This window comes from Vanessa cardui, chromosome 10 (genome assembly GCF_905220365.1).
Source record: "Vanessa cardui chromosome 10, ilVanCard2.1, whole genome shotgun sequence".
Taxonomy (NCBI): domain Eukaryota; kingdom Metazoa; phylum Arthropoda; class Insecta; order Lepidoptera; family Nymphalidae; genus Vanessa; species Vanessa cardui.
Window position 1 is genome coordinate 13281995 of NC_061132.1, and position 17822 is coordinate 13299816.

General features: G+C 32.7%; 3 protein-coding genes across 3 annotated transcripts; 2 read left to right on the forward strand and 1 right to left on the reverse strand.

Moving 5' to 3' along the window:
- Positions 1-5: 5 nt before the first annotated feature.
- On the forward strand, positions 6-2646 carry LOC124532847 (trafficking protein particle complex subunit 3). The gene is made up of 4 exons (XM_047107950.1): positions 6-139; positions 218-423; positions 938-1136; positions 1943-2646. Exons 1-4 carry the CDS (start codon positions 101-103, stop codon positions 2027-2029), a joined length of 531 nt encoding a protein of 176 aa, XP_046963906.1. The 5' UTR covers positions 6-100; the 3' UTR covers positions 2030-2646.
- Positions 2647-12268: 9622 nt separating this feature from the next.
- LOC124532926 (adenosine deaminase 2-like) lies at positions 12269-13893 on the reverse strand. The gene has a single exon (XM_047108052.1). It carries the CDS (start codon positions 13800-13802, stop codon positions 12306-12308), a length of 1497 nt encoding a protein of 498 aa, XP_046964008.1. The 5' UTR covers positions 13803-13893; the 3' UTR covers positions 12269-12305.
- A 1416-nt stretch (positions 13894-15309) lies between these two features.
- Positions 15310-17423, forward strand: LOC124532925 (adenosine deaminase 2-like). Its single transcript, XM_047108050.1, has one exon. It carries the CDS (start codon positions 15577-15579, stop codon positions 17083-17085), a length of 1509 nt encoding a protein of 502 aa, XP_046964006.1. The 5' UTR covers positions 15310-15576; the 3' UTR covers positions 17086-17423.
- The last annotated feature ends 399 nt before the right edge of the window (positions 17424-17822 follow it).

Genomic DNA, 17822 nt, shown 5'->3' on the forward strand with positions numbered 1-17822 from the left:
GTAACGAAAAATAAAAGAGTAATAGAAAATAATAAATATTATTGTACTCTGAAGGAGACAAAAGTAAATTAAGGAAAATCGCTGTTAAAAATAGGTAGAAATGTCGCGTCAAACTTCTCGCCTGGACGCTAAAAAAGTGGTAAGATAAATAATTTGTTAAACTTAAATTATAATGTGAGTACATACTTTTACTACAGAATTAACTAAAAAATTACAGAATTCTGAACTATTGACGCTTACGTATGGTGCTTTAGTTTCCCAAATGCTAAAGGAAACTGAAAACCCAGAGGATGTAAACAAACAGTTGGAGCGAATTGGTTACAACATGGGCGTACGACTTATCGAAGACTTTCTCGCTCGGACAACGTCGACTCGCTGCCTGGAAATGAGGGAGACAGCTGATAAAATTCAACAGGCCTTTAGGTAGGTTTTTAACTTCATCATGTTCCCTGATATACTCATAACTTACAAATCGGTTTTTTTAAAAGTGAAACAAATGCATAAGACTAAACACATTGAGAAAAATATATGCATTGGACCTTTTACCTTCCTATACAATGTACTTTTTAGTGGGTAAAAAGTAGTAGTATCCTATTTAATAACTAAAGGTGGTTTTAAAATGAATATGAACTAAGTATTTATGGAAATTTACACCTTTCAGTTAAAGACTTTTATCCTTAATTAAGAAAATACTTGTTGCTTCTTTCACCACTGCCCACTGCTTATATAACATATCTACTAATTTCCATCAGCATTTGTGCAAGTTTAATTAAATTTTTCCTAGATAAGAAAGTAATGATGGTAGCAGATTCTAAACTATATTCTTTTTCTGTGCCAAACTTAATTTAGTTCTACATACATATATTCTGGCATGTTTGATTAAAAAACATGCAAATTTTCATGCATATAATATCAACAAACCCCTCTCATTTTGCAGGTTATACTTGAACATGCAGCCCACTGTTACCAGCTGGAGCAGTGCAGGTGATGAATTCTCCCTCGTGTGGGACCAGTGCTCACTCAGTGAATGGGTTGAAATGCCAAATAATGGACTTAAGTATTGTGCTCTGATACCAGGAGCCATAAGGGGTGCCTTGCAAATGGTGCAGCTAGATGTCCAGTGTTGGTTTGTTCAGGTAAATACTTATACATGAGACAACATCACATAAATTACTCTGATCCCAATGTAAGTAGCTAAAGCACTTGTGTTATGGACAATCAGAAGTAACGATGGTACCACAGACACCCAGAGTAGCGTACCCATGAAAACCGGTGTACTCACCGGTCAACTACGGAGGTCGTCAAAACTATATATAATATATACTAATATTATAATTATGAAGGTAACTCTGTCTGTCTGTCTGTTTGTCGCTCTATCAGGACCAAACCAATGAACCTATTTTTATAAAATTTGGTGTGCAACTAACTTGATCTCCAACAAAGGAAATAAGCTACTTTTTTGCTTAACACATGATAACTAACCCCTGAAACGCGAAGGAAGCAGCAGGTGACAACTAGTTTAATTATATAATAATTATGATAATTACATGAAAAGTTTATGTAAAAGCTATCTCTTGTTATGTGAATAGGTTTGATCTCCTTGTGACTAAGTCAGTTAGTTTATATATTCCATACTTAAATCTCACATTTAACATAACATTAATGTATTATGGGGTAGATTTTTGATAATCAAGCATAAAGTAGTAAAATGTCACTAAATTTCATAAATATTTTCTTTGACTACTTCATTTAGTCAGACTATAGTGTGTAGTTTTCTGTAAAATTAATAAGCAACATAGCTTTAATATATTAATAACCATATTATTTATTTTTAAATTAACATTAATAAGCAACAGACATGCTTCACATTTATATAGTATTGTTTTAATTGATTATTGATATTTTAGTAAAATTACATTAAATACCGTTATAAACTTTTCAGGATCAGTTAAAAGGTGATGCAGTTACTGAGCTTAGAGTGAAGTATATAAAGAGGTTGGAAGATGCTGTGCCCGCGGGAGAGGATTAGTGTGCTATTGAATTTGTATGGCTAATGTATTTCTGTCTCACTCTATGTAAACAACATGAAAAAGACAGCAATGTATTGAATGCTATTCACTATAAACTGTCGACTTGATAAAGATATACAGTTGTTCATTATTTTTTTTTATTTTAAAATAGAAAGCTAGTCTGGCGAATGGATCGTCTGATGGTAAATGATCATCACGGCCCATTGTTATCGGTTCTGATTTTAATTAACTAAGCCTTATATTGTCAATGTTGAAAAAACTTGGGAACTAAGATGTTATGTCCGTGCCTGTAGTTACACTGGCTGGCTCTTCTAACTGGTATCAGTTACACCATAGTAAATATTGGTATATGGCAGTAGAATATTTAACAAGTTTATTGTAACTATTAAATACTTAATATTAAGTAGTCATAGTGAGTAATATCGCTTTTTGACAGCTCATATAAATTATTTATGTCAAATATTTTTTTCTCATTGCAATATGTGTTTTATAATCCTAAGAACAAGTTAATTGATGTGTTTAGTTAAGAAATTTAATCTTAGCTATTATATGTATGTAATAATTATTGTTTGTTTTGAGCAAATATATGATCAGAGACTACATTGTCACCTTAAAATGTAAATTTTTTATTTAAATTACTATAAACTTTCATTAAATGCTATGCATTAAAACTTTGTTTCATTAAACTTTTTTTTTATGATATATGTTAATGGACGAGCATATGATGGTAAGTGGTCACCATCACCCATAGATAATCACGCTGTATATTAACTATTCCTTACATCGTCAATGCGCCGCCAACCTTGGGAACTAATATTTTATGTCCCTTGTGCCTGTAGTTACACTGGCTCACTCACCCTTCAGACCGAAACACAACAATACTGAGTACTGTTATTTGGCGGTAGAATAACTGGTGAGTGGGTGGTACCTACACAGACGGGCTTGCACAAAGCCCTACCACCAAGTAAATATTGTTTAAGTTTAAACATTCTGTATAATTGAAGACAGAATTTTGACTGTATATTTTCTATTTAGAAATAATAAAATAAATTCATAAAAATTCTAACTTAATGTCGTGGTAATCAAAACATTATTGAGCTGTCTCTGTAGTTCATCATTCATTATCAATTAAATTTATAGCGATACCATGTCGCACTGCAATAAACTGTAGTTAGAGTATTATAATTCCACTTGACCGTTTTCACGGCTCGAATTACAGACGATAAAACTCTTTTCGACCTGCTTGATGCCTTGCCTTTCCATAGAGAATAGTGATGTAAAATCACTTTATCATCTACAAGATTATTTACGTCAAATACTTATTACGAGATTAATCTTGGTTTCAGAATTTCATCTTCGGACATCGCGTTAGAATTTAATTTTATTCGCACTGTTTCATCCCTTTAATGATATTATTAGTGATGATTAAGCGCTGATTAAGCAACTTATTTTTTGAATTTATTGTCAATTATATTCTATTACCAAAGGGCAGTTCGATTTGCCGAGCTTATATCTAATAATTATTTTGTTAAAATTCGTTTGCATTAATAAAATATTCTTTTTTTTAAAAAGACTCGACTTTTCTCGTGATAACGGCACCAGCTACGTGTCAGAAGATCCACAACCGTGATTGTTAAGGTGTTTTCGGTTTGCACAAACGTTCTGTGCATTTTCGTACCGTTACGAGTTTGGGATTTTTTGACTCTAGACCGCTAGAGTCTGGAATCGATGGTACCCAGTGCGACAAGGATGAAGCTAGACGCTATTCGTATCATACGTGCATTGATCCTTAAAATGCTTACTTAATAAAATTTTATACAAATTCCGTTCGTTTAAAGACTTGTGGCATTTCTCAATTGCAGCGCCATCTGGATTTTCCATCAACAGAGGAGTTACTTCCCACTATAATATTGAAGTAATTATTAATTTTTAGAGCGCAGTATAACACACAATTAACTGCTGAGTTTCTTGCCAATTCTTTCGATAGAATCATTCCAAACCCGTTATAATTTTACGTTTAATACAATTCTATGAAATGACGATACATAAGTGCTTGTATAGTAGATCCAAAGAGCCATAAGATTTTGGCCGAGTTCGCTTAGTGGTTAGAATGCGTGCATCTTAACCGATGATGGCAGGTTCAAACCCAGGCAAAAACCACTAAATATTTATGTGCTTAATTTGTGTTTATAATTCATTTCGGCGGCAGTGAAGGAAAACGTCGTGAGGAAACCTGCATGCACCTAAGTCTTCAAAGAAATTCTGCCACATGTGTATCCCACCAACCGGCATTGGAACAGCGTTGTGGAACATGTTCCGAACCTTCTCCTCAAAAGAGATAGGAGGCCTTAGCCCAGCAGTGGGAAATTTACAAGCTGCTGTTGAATTGTTGTTTTTGATTCAAAAATAAGATCTACGATCTACTAATTAGTACTTCACTTCGACGGGGGATCAAGTTTTTTAATTTTATAAAGCAGATAACCTAACTAATAATAATAGTGGTTCGTGGTTATAATATAAAATTATTGGAGGTTTAATTATTCAATTGCAAAATAATAAACTTAAAGTAAAACCGGCTGAAGTCCAAAGAGTCTGTGCAGGGAAAGTGAGGGTGTGCGTGCAGAGCCCGCGCTGCTGTGCAGTGTGCGTCGTTTTTACAGGTTATTGAAGTAATTTTGCAAATTGTGTTTTGCTATACGATTGCTTTTAATATTCGATTATTTGTTGACGAATATCAGTCATCATTTCATTTAATGTGATGACGTCAACGTCTCGTATATTTATGAGCTGCAATGAGAGATTGCATGAACAAATTAATTTTACTAATCGAAAGGAGCTTAATATATGCCACAAACATCCTTGCCGTTTAATTAAAAAAAAATACATCAGCTGTTGCTTGACATAATGACATTTTGATATATTGTAGGTAGGTACATAGGTTTAGTAACAATAATCTTATTCTAAACAATAAAAAATACTAAATATTTCAATAACATTTTATTAACAAAAGAATTAATAAAATTAAATACTTAAATATATACAAATATGAACTAAAACTGGTTACTACATAAATCTTGACCGCGTGGAATGGTGGCAAGTATGATAACAGCATTTCCTCTTTGAATCGCAATTCCGATTCTAAATATTTAATGTTTTAAAATTCACTAAATCAGATTTATCATGATTAATGAAAATGAGGAAGTATTAGACACACTTGATACACACAGAATACCACAAAAACAATAACTTAAGATGGTAATCTAAAACGGGTACGGTGAGTAGACTCAGGTCAGGTATGTAATGGTGAGTAGACTCAGTTGTTCAGTGTGTTTGTAATGGATAAATTCAAAATTTACTGTGCGGATTTCAAAAACACCGTAACGTAACCCAAGGTGTAAAAATGTACCCTAAATGTATCTCATCGCCTGCGCTGCGGAAACTATTGATAGGTAATAAAACAAAATATTAAATACGTTACTTAAATCAAAAAACTATGAACAAGTTAGGATTTTACCTGAGTATAAACAGATAATACTTAAAAAAATGTAAAAAGAAACCAACAAACAAATATAAATACAGGGTTACAATATAAAAAACCATCTTATGTTCACCCGTGCGATGTCGGGACGGCAAGTGTAATATTTATTCGTAGAAATATCTAGAAAATTTGATGAGATCTGAGGTGTTTTAATATGAAGTGATTTAAGATTTTAAATGACCACCAACAACATCCAATGCTTTTCAAATTTTATTTTGCGGTTCACAATATCATTATAAAATTGTTTTTATTAAATATACAAAGTTGAAGTAGTTATACCAGAAAAAAATATCGTAAATAAAACAAATGGAAGAGCAACTTTAATTAAAAAGATACAAACCAATTTTACGAGATCAGATGCACTTAAGTATTTACATGAATATTATTTCAATAAATTCAAATAAAGAAACAAATGTTATTGTATCTGCATACAAACAATAATTATTCTCCTATAGAAGTACCTCTAAGTGCGTCCTTGATAGAATAGTATCAATATCTGTATAAGCGTAGCATGCTAGACATGTGCCCGCTATTCAATTAGCATCCAACAATAAGTATGAAAACAAAACCTCAATTGAATTCATTCATTCTATTAATTGAAAAGGTTTGAACATCCTCGTTATTTATTCAATAGATTTTATCCAACAAGTCTTTTATAACAATAAAACCGATTTAAAAAAAAAAAACATTTGTCATGCAAAAATAATGAAACTTCAAAATAATAAAGTACTGTCATATTTTATATTTCTTTGCATTAAAAAATCTTTTTTTATTTGAAATTAAAAAGTAAAAAATAATATTGAGTATATTAAATAGATGTGGTGATTTAATATCTGTGGTTACAGAATAATTATTCAAATCAAGTTTCGCGCGTAAAAGGAGGGACAGGGGACAGATGATACAAGAAAATAGCTCGATAATAAAGCGACGTAGAATGAACTCGTAATAGGGTGGCTATAATTTGGTCATTACAGTGTACATAACATAATTACATGAAAACACTTATAAGTATAGCTTAGAAGGTTTTTAGGTGTTTTAGGTGTGTGGGTGAAACTTAGAAAACATACCTTGAATATTGAAAGAGAAGAATACAACTTGGTGCTTTTTCGGACCAAATGTATATTCTTTATTTATAAAATATATTTAATTGTTTTTTTTTAATTATCTTCGTTTTGACTTACAAAAAGTAATGAAGGTTATCTTATTAATAAATTTTTTTCATGACTGTATATCCTGCAGCAAAAATATCACCATCTCAATCTTTCAGCACTCATTATAATAGCGCCATAACTCATTAACTATAAGGTCTATAAGTCATGTGTTTATTTATACCAACTTATCTAGTAATAAATTCTTAAAGTGTTTCAATTGGTATTCGCCTTTTGGATTATCTTTACAGCTGGTGCCTAGATCATGTCCCTCTACTTCAGATTAATGCGGATTGAAGATATTGTCACCGGCAAGTTAAGTTGAATGATCAATTATCAATCGATCAATCTATTGGGTACCAACCTTTCAGTAAAAGTATCTCCAGTTAGGATAGCTGTTAGAGTCCAACAAATCTGTATTATGATGCTTACAAACTAACTGTCCTATATAAGTGATGAAACAATTATAAATATGAAAGTAACTCTGTTTGTCTGTCTGTCTGTAGCTCTTTAACTGAAAACAATGAACTTAATTTGACGAAATTTGCTATGAAGCAAACTTGAATTCCAAGGAAGCCTATGCTTCTGTATTGTCTAACACATGACAACCAATCGCTTAAAACATTAGCGAAGCAATAGGGGACAACTAGTGTTACATATATTTTGCGGATAAATTATTTAAGTACGAGACAATCCTGTAAATATCATTGAACTACGTCAACCTACAGTCACTCACACATACATATATATTTAACAAACGAAGCAAGTAGACAATGACTTCGTTAGTCGAGAAACTCTTCTCTCGGAGTGACACTCAACTTGCGTATACTCGACGTAAACATCGTTTGAAATTAGCATATCTATCTCTTATTACGATGCATTAAGGTTCAAAATACATTAGCGTCAAATGCTCGCATATCCGCTAAGATGAGGGTCTCCAGTGTGATATGTAACTATGGTTCTGTAATTTTATATAGCGCGTCTAATGAACATATGAGCAGAGCACGGCATGCTTTAGGTTTAACTTAAGTGTTGTACCTAGGCTTAATGATGATGACTATTTTAGATTTTTTTTTAAATGTAGCATGTGAGTTCAAGATAATGATTGTTTCTGCTCACGTCATGATACATTCTCGATTATATTCTTCGATTACCATACGATTCCGATTCGATTACTGAAAGCGTGGAATTAATACTTTTTGACTTCCAGGCGGGATATGTTACATACACGTATAATTGTATTTAACTAACGAATATTTTTAAATGTTGAAAAAGAGTAACTATTTAGTTTCTTGCCGGTTCTTTGTGGCCGAATTCTGATGAACCTACCACCTATCAAATGACGACCTCCGTGGTCGAGTGGTGTGTACACCGGTTTTCATGGGTACGCCACTCTGAGGTCCCGGGTTCGATTCCCGGCCGAGTCGATGTAGATTAGTCTTGGGTCTGGGTGTTTGTGGTACCGTCGTTACTTCTGATTTCCATAACACAAGTGCTTCAGCGACTTACATTGGGATCAGAGTAATGTATGTGATGTTGTCTCATGTTTATGTTCATGTTTATGTTTATCAAAGGTTCACGAAAACTGGCCACCAAAAGTATGCTTCATGTTCTTGAAGATTAATTAACGATATGAACTATAAACTGAATTGTTTCAATACGTAGAAGTATTTATATTAAATAAATACTAATGTAATAACGTTATATTTGTAAATTACACGCACTTTTTGACTTCGCACGGGCTAAACACTGATAATAAATATACTGCAAAATATGTACTTATTTACAACATTAAAAGCTTCTAAAATGATCAGTCTTTCTTTACTATATTGTCCATGTACTATATACCTTCATCTCGAATCATCTATTAAAAAATCTATCTATTAAAAAAACGCATCAAATTCCGTGACATAATTTCAAAGATCCGAGCAAGCATCAGTATATATATATATTCATCTCGTGCTCAGCGGTGAAGGAAAACATCGTGAGGAAACCTGCATGTGTCTAATTTCATCGAAATTCTGCCACATGTGCATTCCACCAACCCGCATTGGAAGAGCGTGGTAGAATATGTTCCAAAACCTATCCTTAACGGAAGAGGAGGCCTTACCTCAGCAGTGGAAAATATACAGGCTGTTACTTTACTTTTTACTCTACTTTTATTTTTAATTCGAATTTCTCATTAATTTACATAAAACGTAAGACAAAAGTAATATAAATGCTAAACGGGAAAATGATTGTTTTGATAACCTCGATTTATTGATAACTACCGTTTGAAACAACATGTTTATTATAATCTTTCACTTCACGTCTTCACATACCTAAAAATAAATCGAAGATTCAATTTACGTACCTACATTTTCTCGACATGAATCAATAACATGTTCCAATAGCGTGGATATCACGTATATTAATTACAATAACTATATGTACATTGTACATGATATATATGTATGTATTTTTTGCGTACTATAATCAAAAACATAGGAGTCTTTTATTAATAGTTTCTTAATGCTTAATGCCTTAAAGTATTAAATAAGTTAAAAGTAATATATGTACTCACATACATAAAAGCGTCCCGCCCTAGTTTAGCACGGGTGCAATATTTATGCTAAATATATTTACTCCAAAATTTGTTTATTTACGACATCAGATTAGAAACTTCTAAAAATATCAATGTTTCTTTACTAATTGTCAATGTAATATACAAAAATCTCGAATCAATCTATCTATTAAAAAAACCGCATCAAAATCCGTTGCGTTGTTGTAAAGATCTAAGCATGCATAAGGACAGACTGTGGTAAGTGACTTCGTATATACTATGTACTATAATTAGGTAATGATTTTATATAATCTATGGATTTATTAACACAAGAATTAACAACATTAAATGCTTAAATATATATACAAATATGAAATAAAACTAGTCACTGTATAAATCTTGACCGCGTGGAATGGAGGCAAGAATGCTAGCAGCATTTCCCCGTTGAATTGCAATTCCGATCCTCTGGGCAAAAAACGAACCAGCCCTCCTGTCACCAGTGGAGGTAATGATTAGTTTTTTACTTTTAAATCTAGAATTCTTCAAATATCTAAATTTTACATCGAAGTTCTACATGATTTACATGTTAACACATATGTAAGTTATATGTAATGTAGGTATTGCTCACTGTCAAAGTGAGGTGTAAGGTTCTTTATGAGTAACTAGTAGTTTCCCGCGGCTTCGTTAGAGGTTTTGGGTATTGTTTGTTATGTGCCAGATAAAAAAGCCTATGTTTCTTGGAGTTCAAATTTGCTTCATATCAAATTTCATAAGGAGTTGGATGCAAGTAGCCAGAGTAAGACCACAGTGGCGTGCACTTTGAGAGGCCTATGTCCAGCAGTGGACAAAATCAGGCTGATGATGATGATCAAATGTCATCAAATTCGGTTCAGCGGTTTGGTCGTGAAATAGCGACAGACAGACAGAGTGTGTGAAAGTATCACATTTATTTTATTTATATAGATAAAGTTCCTTAACCTTCTTTGTCATAATCACGATAAGTACAACTATGTGTCATGTAAAATGGTGGCCGGTTTGAGTAAACATATCGCATATGTTTTGACTCGTTTAGCGATATTATTGTCTACCAAATTAAGAAGTAACAAACATAAGACTATTTAAAACTCGCGTAATGAACTTTCAAATTGGGCCACATTTGTTCGTTACTTGTAACAAAAAACGCGTGTTCTCAATATTCCGATATTCGACAAACATTTTCTAACAATTTTATGGCAAAAATTACGATTCAAATTGGCAATTTCACGCCTGACATTTTGTGATGAATATTAAAAATAAATCTACGATAACTATACTACTACTTTTGTCAATACAACTAACAATAAGACCGTTCTTTCGACAGTTTCTGTTTATAAAAGTAAATTTGACGCGTTTTGTTTCTTTTTTCTTTGTAATTTGCAGGCCAACGGCAAAGTACTGATGGTAAGTAGACACCACCACACAAAGACATATATACGAGACGTATACTTGTAAGATGATTTAAGAAATAATATTGAAATAAAACTAGTTTTAACGGATTTAAAGTCTACCCGTGACCGCGAACACTGTAAAGTGCTCGAAACGTCGGGATGATAAAAATAATTAATATACGCGATTTAAATCCGTTAAAACTAGTTTTATTTCAATGTGTAATAATCGCGAAAATCTAAGACAACATTATTAAGAAATAATAACCATTTCTTACATCACCTTGAAAGCTAAGATGTGTTCATGCCTTTAGTTACACTGGCTCACTCACCCTTCAAACCGGAATACAACAATACTAACTATTGACGACCTCCGTGGTCGAGTAATGTGTACACCGGAATTCACTAATTTTCTATTTAGTCTTGGTCTTGTGTTTGTGGTACTATCCTTACTCCTGATTTTCCATAACACAAGTGCTTTAGTACACTGGGATCAGAGTAATGTATGTGACGTTGTCCAAAATTTATTTATTTATTTAAATTTTATAGCTGTTTATTTTTACTCAGACTGCCTTGTATAAAGTCCTATCATGTAAACCCACAAAGTGACAAATATTGTGTGCCTAAAATTCGTAGAATAGTATATTATTTATTATGATTAAGTTAGTGACGTCATAAAATATTATTGCGGCCGCCGTCGACAGACGATAACAATATTTTGCAAGACTGTTACAAGCGAACATAAACAAATAACATATCCATAACACACTTATATACCTTTTCAGGTAGCTTACATTTTAATTCGTAATGTTTATTATTGTAAGCACATTTTTACACATTTTGTTATGTAAGTACGTTTATTCTATTGCATATTATAATATTTATATTTCAATGCAAGATAGTTTTGAATTTGTATCGTTGATTATTGTTAAACATTGACGCTGACAATGGTAACTAATGTTTTTTTTTTTAATAAACTAGTTTATTGGAGCAGACTGAGAAAGTATTTTAACAGCCAAGAAATATATAATTTATACATATATGATAAGAATATGGAAAATACTTTACAGGATTTAGTATTTATGTGAAAAATTATTTGACGCATGGTGTTCTAACGAAGAGCTATATAAACCTTAAGAGTGAATCAGAATAAAATATGCATCTATCAATCTGTCAGTTTATGGGAAATATTGACCAGGAAATAATACGCTAATCCTTAACATTATCCTCAAACATGGCCTAAATCAAATAAGTTATTTATTGTGAACTGATGAACTTAAAACTATAATGAGCAAACTTATAATTAAATACTCATATTAAAATTAGCTAAAACGCAAATTATTGATCGTTTAAGTTTCAGGGAATTAAATAATCATAACTTTTTTGTATTCAATGAATTAAATTCACATACAGGATGGACCCTTGAGGACAATACTCGGATTAAGCTAAAAAATCATCATTGTTCTCATCATCCGCTATGTTCGTATCCAGCATCAATTGACTATGTCCGTTAATGCAATATGGAATTCATGTTTAGATTAGAAAGACACTTTATAATACTCATATTTATTATTTATTTAAAATAAGAATTGAGATGTTAAATATTACATAGATAATAAAATTTTAATACTTCGAACAATTAAAATTATCTACGAACGCATTCCATTTTAAATTGAATCTATCCAATGCTTTCTTTTTATTAACAGTGTCTAGAGTACTGTAAGTTAATGAATTCATTGCTATTTGTTTCAACAGTCTCAAATCGGACAGGCGACTGGCAACACCAACAAATGCAACGTAAAAGTCATCGGATAATGGATCAGCCTCCCATGCACCTGGGTCGTCGCTAGATAGCACGACTGGCATACCTTGAGCGAAAAAGTTACTCAATGGATGATTACGAACGTCTCGAACTAGAGATAATACTGTATTCGAAATGACATTCACTTCCAATGCTATTCCTTTATCAATAACTTCCTTCATTAATATTGGATGCTTTGTAAGAGCATAAGCGTGGCCAATTCTCTTCGCTCCTAACAATATGGCATCAATCAAATTTTCATCCGTCATTGTTCCGTACCAATCAGTTTCACCTGCGTGGAAGAAGTAATTTAAATCTTTGGAAGCAGCTGTTAGTTGTGGAATGAATTCGATTAAGGGACTTCCTAAATCTTCCTGGCCCACTAAATCGAACCCTGCAAATATATCCGGCACGTCTGCTTTTATTTCTCTAGCTAAACGTAAGTATTCGTCCAATTGCGATCGGTTCACACCCCTTGGGGGTGCGTATATGAGTTTAGCTCCGATGAAATCGGGATGGTCTTTTTTGAATCTCTCAATTGTTTTTCTGTATGTTTTCGCAGTTATGAGTGGCGCATACATCGTACCGTCCAATTCATACAAATTAGGCAATATACTTCTGATCTCAAGATACATGACATTGTCGTTTTTAAATTTTAAAAGGACGTCGTAGAAATATTGCTCCCATATCGGTCTATATGTGAGGATGTCAATAACCCTTTCGAAATACTTCATGAAAACCTCCCAGGACTCCTTGATACTCGGGTACGAAGTATCAGGATTGCTCACGCACAGTGTAAAATATTTTCTCAATTTCATATCGAATTTGGTACTATTCGATGATTTTCTCGCGTCACTTACTAACTGCCAGTTACTTTTGCATGGCGTCTTCGGAGTTTTATCCGAAAATTTGAATTTAACATCGCTTTTATCGAAACATATGTAAAGCTGGTCCGAATAAGTCAAATTCATAATGTAATCAGGTCCTAAAATGCCCATATCGTGTATGTGTAATGCTGCTCCTTTGGGCATGTCTTTTATAATCTGATAGACTTTAGACTTTCGTATGTCATCCTTATAAGTGAAGAAATGACGGGAGAATTTGTAGTATTGCGGATTTCTAAAGCCGTAGTCCACTTCTCGGAACTTATGCTGCATTATGCAGTTGTTGACGGTTGATTCTTTATCTGTAAGTTGTATGTTTCCCCCTACAGATAAGAGTCCCTCATCTCGTAGGATCTTGGCTCGTTTCGCTTTGTAATCGTCGATTCTTGCGTAACAAACGGCGAATACGAACACATAGCTAATCACGAAACGCATGTTTGCGTGAGGGGCGCGTCGACGTGCGCGCTCCAGTACTGAGCTGACACTGAATACGATTTTATTGTACAGGGCTAATGACCTGACACGACTGATTTATAAATATTATTACATCGCCATCGAACGGAAACATCGTATAGTCAATATTTAAATGTAATCTCCAAAACAGAGGATTCAATTTCGTTTTCTAAATGAATTGAAAGACTTAAAATATTTTTGTAGGAAAATTTTAAATGAAAACATTATCTTTCTATGTTTTTTTTTATGTTTAACAATATAACTTTTATTGCGCATAGAAAATTAATTCTTTCAATTTGTATGTTTTTCTTGATTACGATTATTGCAATGTTTGTTATTTTAACAAATGTATTTCATATTTTATTGTACATTTTGTTTTTATCTTACATATAGATTCTTTGGAATACTACTTATAAGTGAACACCTTTCTTTCACTCTATTTGTATTTTTTTTACACTTACGATTTTTTAAAGAATTAATTGTGCATAATCATACAACATAAGAACTTTAACAAATTAAATTTAACCTTAAAAAATATTTGTTTATATTTAGGAACATAACGTTTATAATTTCATGTAAATAAATAATTATTTCTATATACATACTTTTTTAAATATAAAATATTGATTTTCAACAAATTGAAGACCCGTTGATGAAATAATTAAAGTAAAATATTAAAATAACTTCGTTTAGTTGCAGTTTTTGAATGAAGCAATCCGAGTACTTAATTTTGTAGCACTTAGTTATTTCCTCGACTCGACTAAAACGACAAAAATAGCAACCAAGTTAGTACCCACATAATTAAAAGTAAAAAAAGGCTGTAAAGCGCCGAAACGATCTTGCACAAACCGCAGTTTCTATAGACTTTTTAAACGATAAAATTTACTAAAACTCATTTCATACTGGTGTAAATTACAGCCAGCGGCGTCTAAAAGGGTTCGTTTTCAAAGCATCGCTCCAAAGAAACTAAAAAATAAATCTGAAAAGAAATAAAGGGCGTCTCATCCGCCATGCTGATTTTATGCAACGAAAGGGTTGGGGAAGTTTTAAGTGGCACTTTAGCATGGTACCGCCCCGCGGTACGCATTCGTTGGCAAAAAAAAGTAAAAAATATGGCCGTCACACTACGACTTGCATGATATTGAGATGTTTCGGTGCACACTCGTCACCTCCTTTAATCTTCTAATTACTACCCGCAAGTCTGTGGATGACACTTTCTGAAATCATTTCAAAACAAAGGATAGTGGCGAATCGAAATGTAAATGGAGACGGGTGAAAATACTTTTGGGAACGATTGTTATACGAGAATAGTGAAGATATATTTATATCTAACTAGAGTTTTAAAAAAACAAATGACTGCTTGTCGACTATATTAATTTGCAACATAAATATCTTCGTGGTGTTGAATAATTCTATAATACAAGTTCGGGTTACACTATCGATTGTTTATAATGTATTATAATCCATCGCCATGCGTAAGATTAGCAGCTAGCAACATTGGCAGTGATAAGGCAACACCCGAAATAGCTAATCGTGTTTAACATAAATCTTTACGGAGTTATCTTAAATTGAATTCGAATTTCGAATCATTTGTTATTCTTTTTAATTTTATGTCTATGAATCTATCAATAAACACGTGCGTCTAATTATATTATTGGTACCCACTTAATTTTGTCCCTTAGTGAAATAACCTTGTAACAGATAATTTTGATTTATAACTTGTGGTACATTTGTTGCAAAATCAATTGTGGTGAAAATGTGGACGGTTATAGTTTGGCCTTTGCTTTGTCTAACGAGTGCGGTGTTCGCTGACAATGTGTTCGAGAAGAATATCAAAGAACGAAACTATCTCTTAAAAAAAGAGCTTGATATGATGCTCGGTAATGATATAGACTTAAGTGACAGTGAGGAACAAGCAAATAAAGTCATTATGAAGTTGAAAAACAATGAATTGGATTACGGCTTTAACAATCCCCAGTATTTTAACTATTCCAAACACTTTTTCGAGTACAAGGATGATATTAAAAAGTCAGAACTGTTTAAAATAATTAAGAATATGCCAAAAGGAGCAGTTCTCCATGCGCACGACACAGGAATATTAAGTCCAGATTATGTCTTATCATTGACTTATTGGGACGATCTATTCGTATGTTTTGAAGAAGAAAATATACTTTTTTTATTTTCTCTGGATAAACCGAAGTCACCTTGTAAGACTGTATGGCAGTTGATGAAGCATGCCCGATATTCCTCTGGAAATGTTGAGAAGTTTGATGCAGAGTTGAGAAAGCACTTTACTCTTGTTATTAAGGATCCAAATCGAGTGTATACTGATATAAATGTAGTCTGGTCTAAGTTTCAGCAGTATTTTATAAAAACATCTCCTCTCTTTTGCTATAAGCCAGTCTGGGAGCAATATTTCTACGATACTCTTAAGGCTTTGCGTGACGACAATGTTATGTACTTAGAAATTAGAAGCGTGTTACCAACTCTTTACGATTTAGACGGAAATGAATATGATGCTATAGACACAGCCGCGTCTTATAAAAAGGTTTTGGATACATTTTTAGAGGATTATCCGGATTTCTTTGGAGCTAAACTAATATACGCTCCGTTGAGATTCGTCGATAGCAAAACTGTTAAGGATTATCTTAAAATTGCCAAGAAATTGAAAAAGAAATTTCCCGATTTCCTAGCTGGATTCGATTTAGTAGGTCAGGAGGATTTGGGTGTACCAACTAAAGAGTTCCTTCAAGTACTCTCTGAAGCAAGTGATGACTTCGATTATTTTTTCCACGCCGGCGAAACGAATTGGTACGGAACTAGTTCCGATGAAAACTTGGTAGATGCGATCGTTCTTGAAGCACGTCGTATCGGCCATGCTTTTGCTATCGTGAAGCATCCCGTATTGATGGAGGAAGCTAAAGAAAGGGATATAGCGATGGAGGTAAACGTTGTATCGAATACCGTTTTGAAACTAGTTGAAGATATAAGGAACCATCCATTGGCTGTGTTCTTGTCGAAGAATTTACCAGTAGTGATATCGAGTGACGATCCTGGACTGTGGGAGGCGGATCCTTTGTCGCATGATTACTATATTACATTTGTCGGTGTTGCCAGTCGACACGCTGATATAAAATTGCTCAAGAAATTAGCTCTTAATTCATTGTATTACAGCACATATCCGCATAAAGATAAGTTGATTCATGAATTTGAAATTCGTTGGACGAAATTCATAGACACAATTGTCCAAGATCAGTATTTTTAAGAAATCTCGTGTGTTCGTTTTATTTAATTTAAATTTATAAATTCACAAATATATTTATTATCTGTACTAGATAAGATATAAGAGAATCAATTGAATGATTCTGTGTAGATATGTATGTATTTTGAAATCTAGAAAATGTGTCTTAAAAGATATAAAACTGATAATATTTATGCAATACCTCGTTGCTATGAATATCTTATCAGTTCTTATCGCCGAAATATCTTAAATATTTTTCGTAAAAAGTTATATGTGTGTTTTAATAAACATAAAGAAATAACATGTCAAATTACAATTTTCAAATGTAATTAGAAGCAAATGTAAATTGTTCAAAATTTTTAAAGTTACCTTATAGTACCTAGTTACAATTAAAACATGAATATGCTAAACGTAAATATTTACAAAGACATAGAAATAAAATTTAAAGAATACATTAGTTTTTATTATTTCCTATCAATGAACAAATTACACTTTCGCCCTTTCGCCTTGACAGTTTTAGTAATTGTTTTCATCCAACTAAAATTTAAATAAAAAATACATACATATTTATTAATTGAAGTTTGTTTTTATAACGATCGTAAAAATAACTGTTTTCAATCATTACGCTATTGGACCTTTCGTTACATAGTATACGGACTCTGATAATTTCCTTGAGATATGATTAACGAATAGTCATATGCGGATTCGTTCGCGTTTTACGGTGTTGATTGACACGTGTTAGACAAAAAAGTAACCCATTT

Bases quoted from the DNA above. Each gene is read 5' to 3' on its own strand.
- LOC124532847 (XM_047107950.1), top strand. From the start codon at position 101: ATGTCGCGTCAAACTTCTCGCCTGGACGCTAAAAAAGTG. The intron at 140-217 runs GTAAGATAAATA...AAAAAATTACAG, and splicing joins GCCTGGACGCTAAAAAAGTG to AATTCTGAACTATTGACGCT. The intron at 1,137-1,942 runs GTAAATACTTAT...TAAACTTTTCAG, and splicing joins TCCAGTGTTGGTTTGTTCAG to GATCAGTTAAAAGGTGATGC.
- LOC124532925 (XM_047108050.1), top strand. From the start codon at position 15,577: ATGTGGACGGTTATAGTTTGGCCTTTGCTTTGTCTAACGAGTGCGGTG.
- LOC124532926 (XM_047108052.1), bottom strand. From the start codon at position 13,802: ATGCGTTTCGTGATTAGCTATGTGTTCGTATTCGCCGTTTGTTACGCA.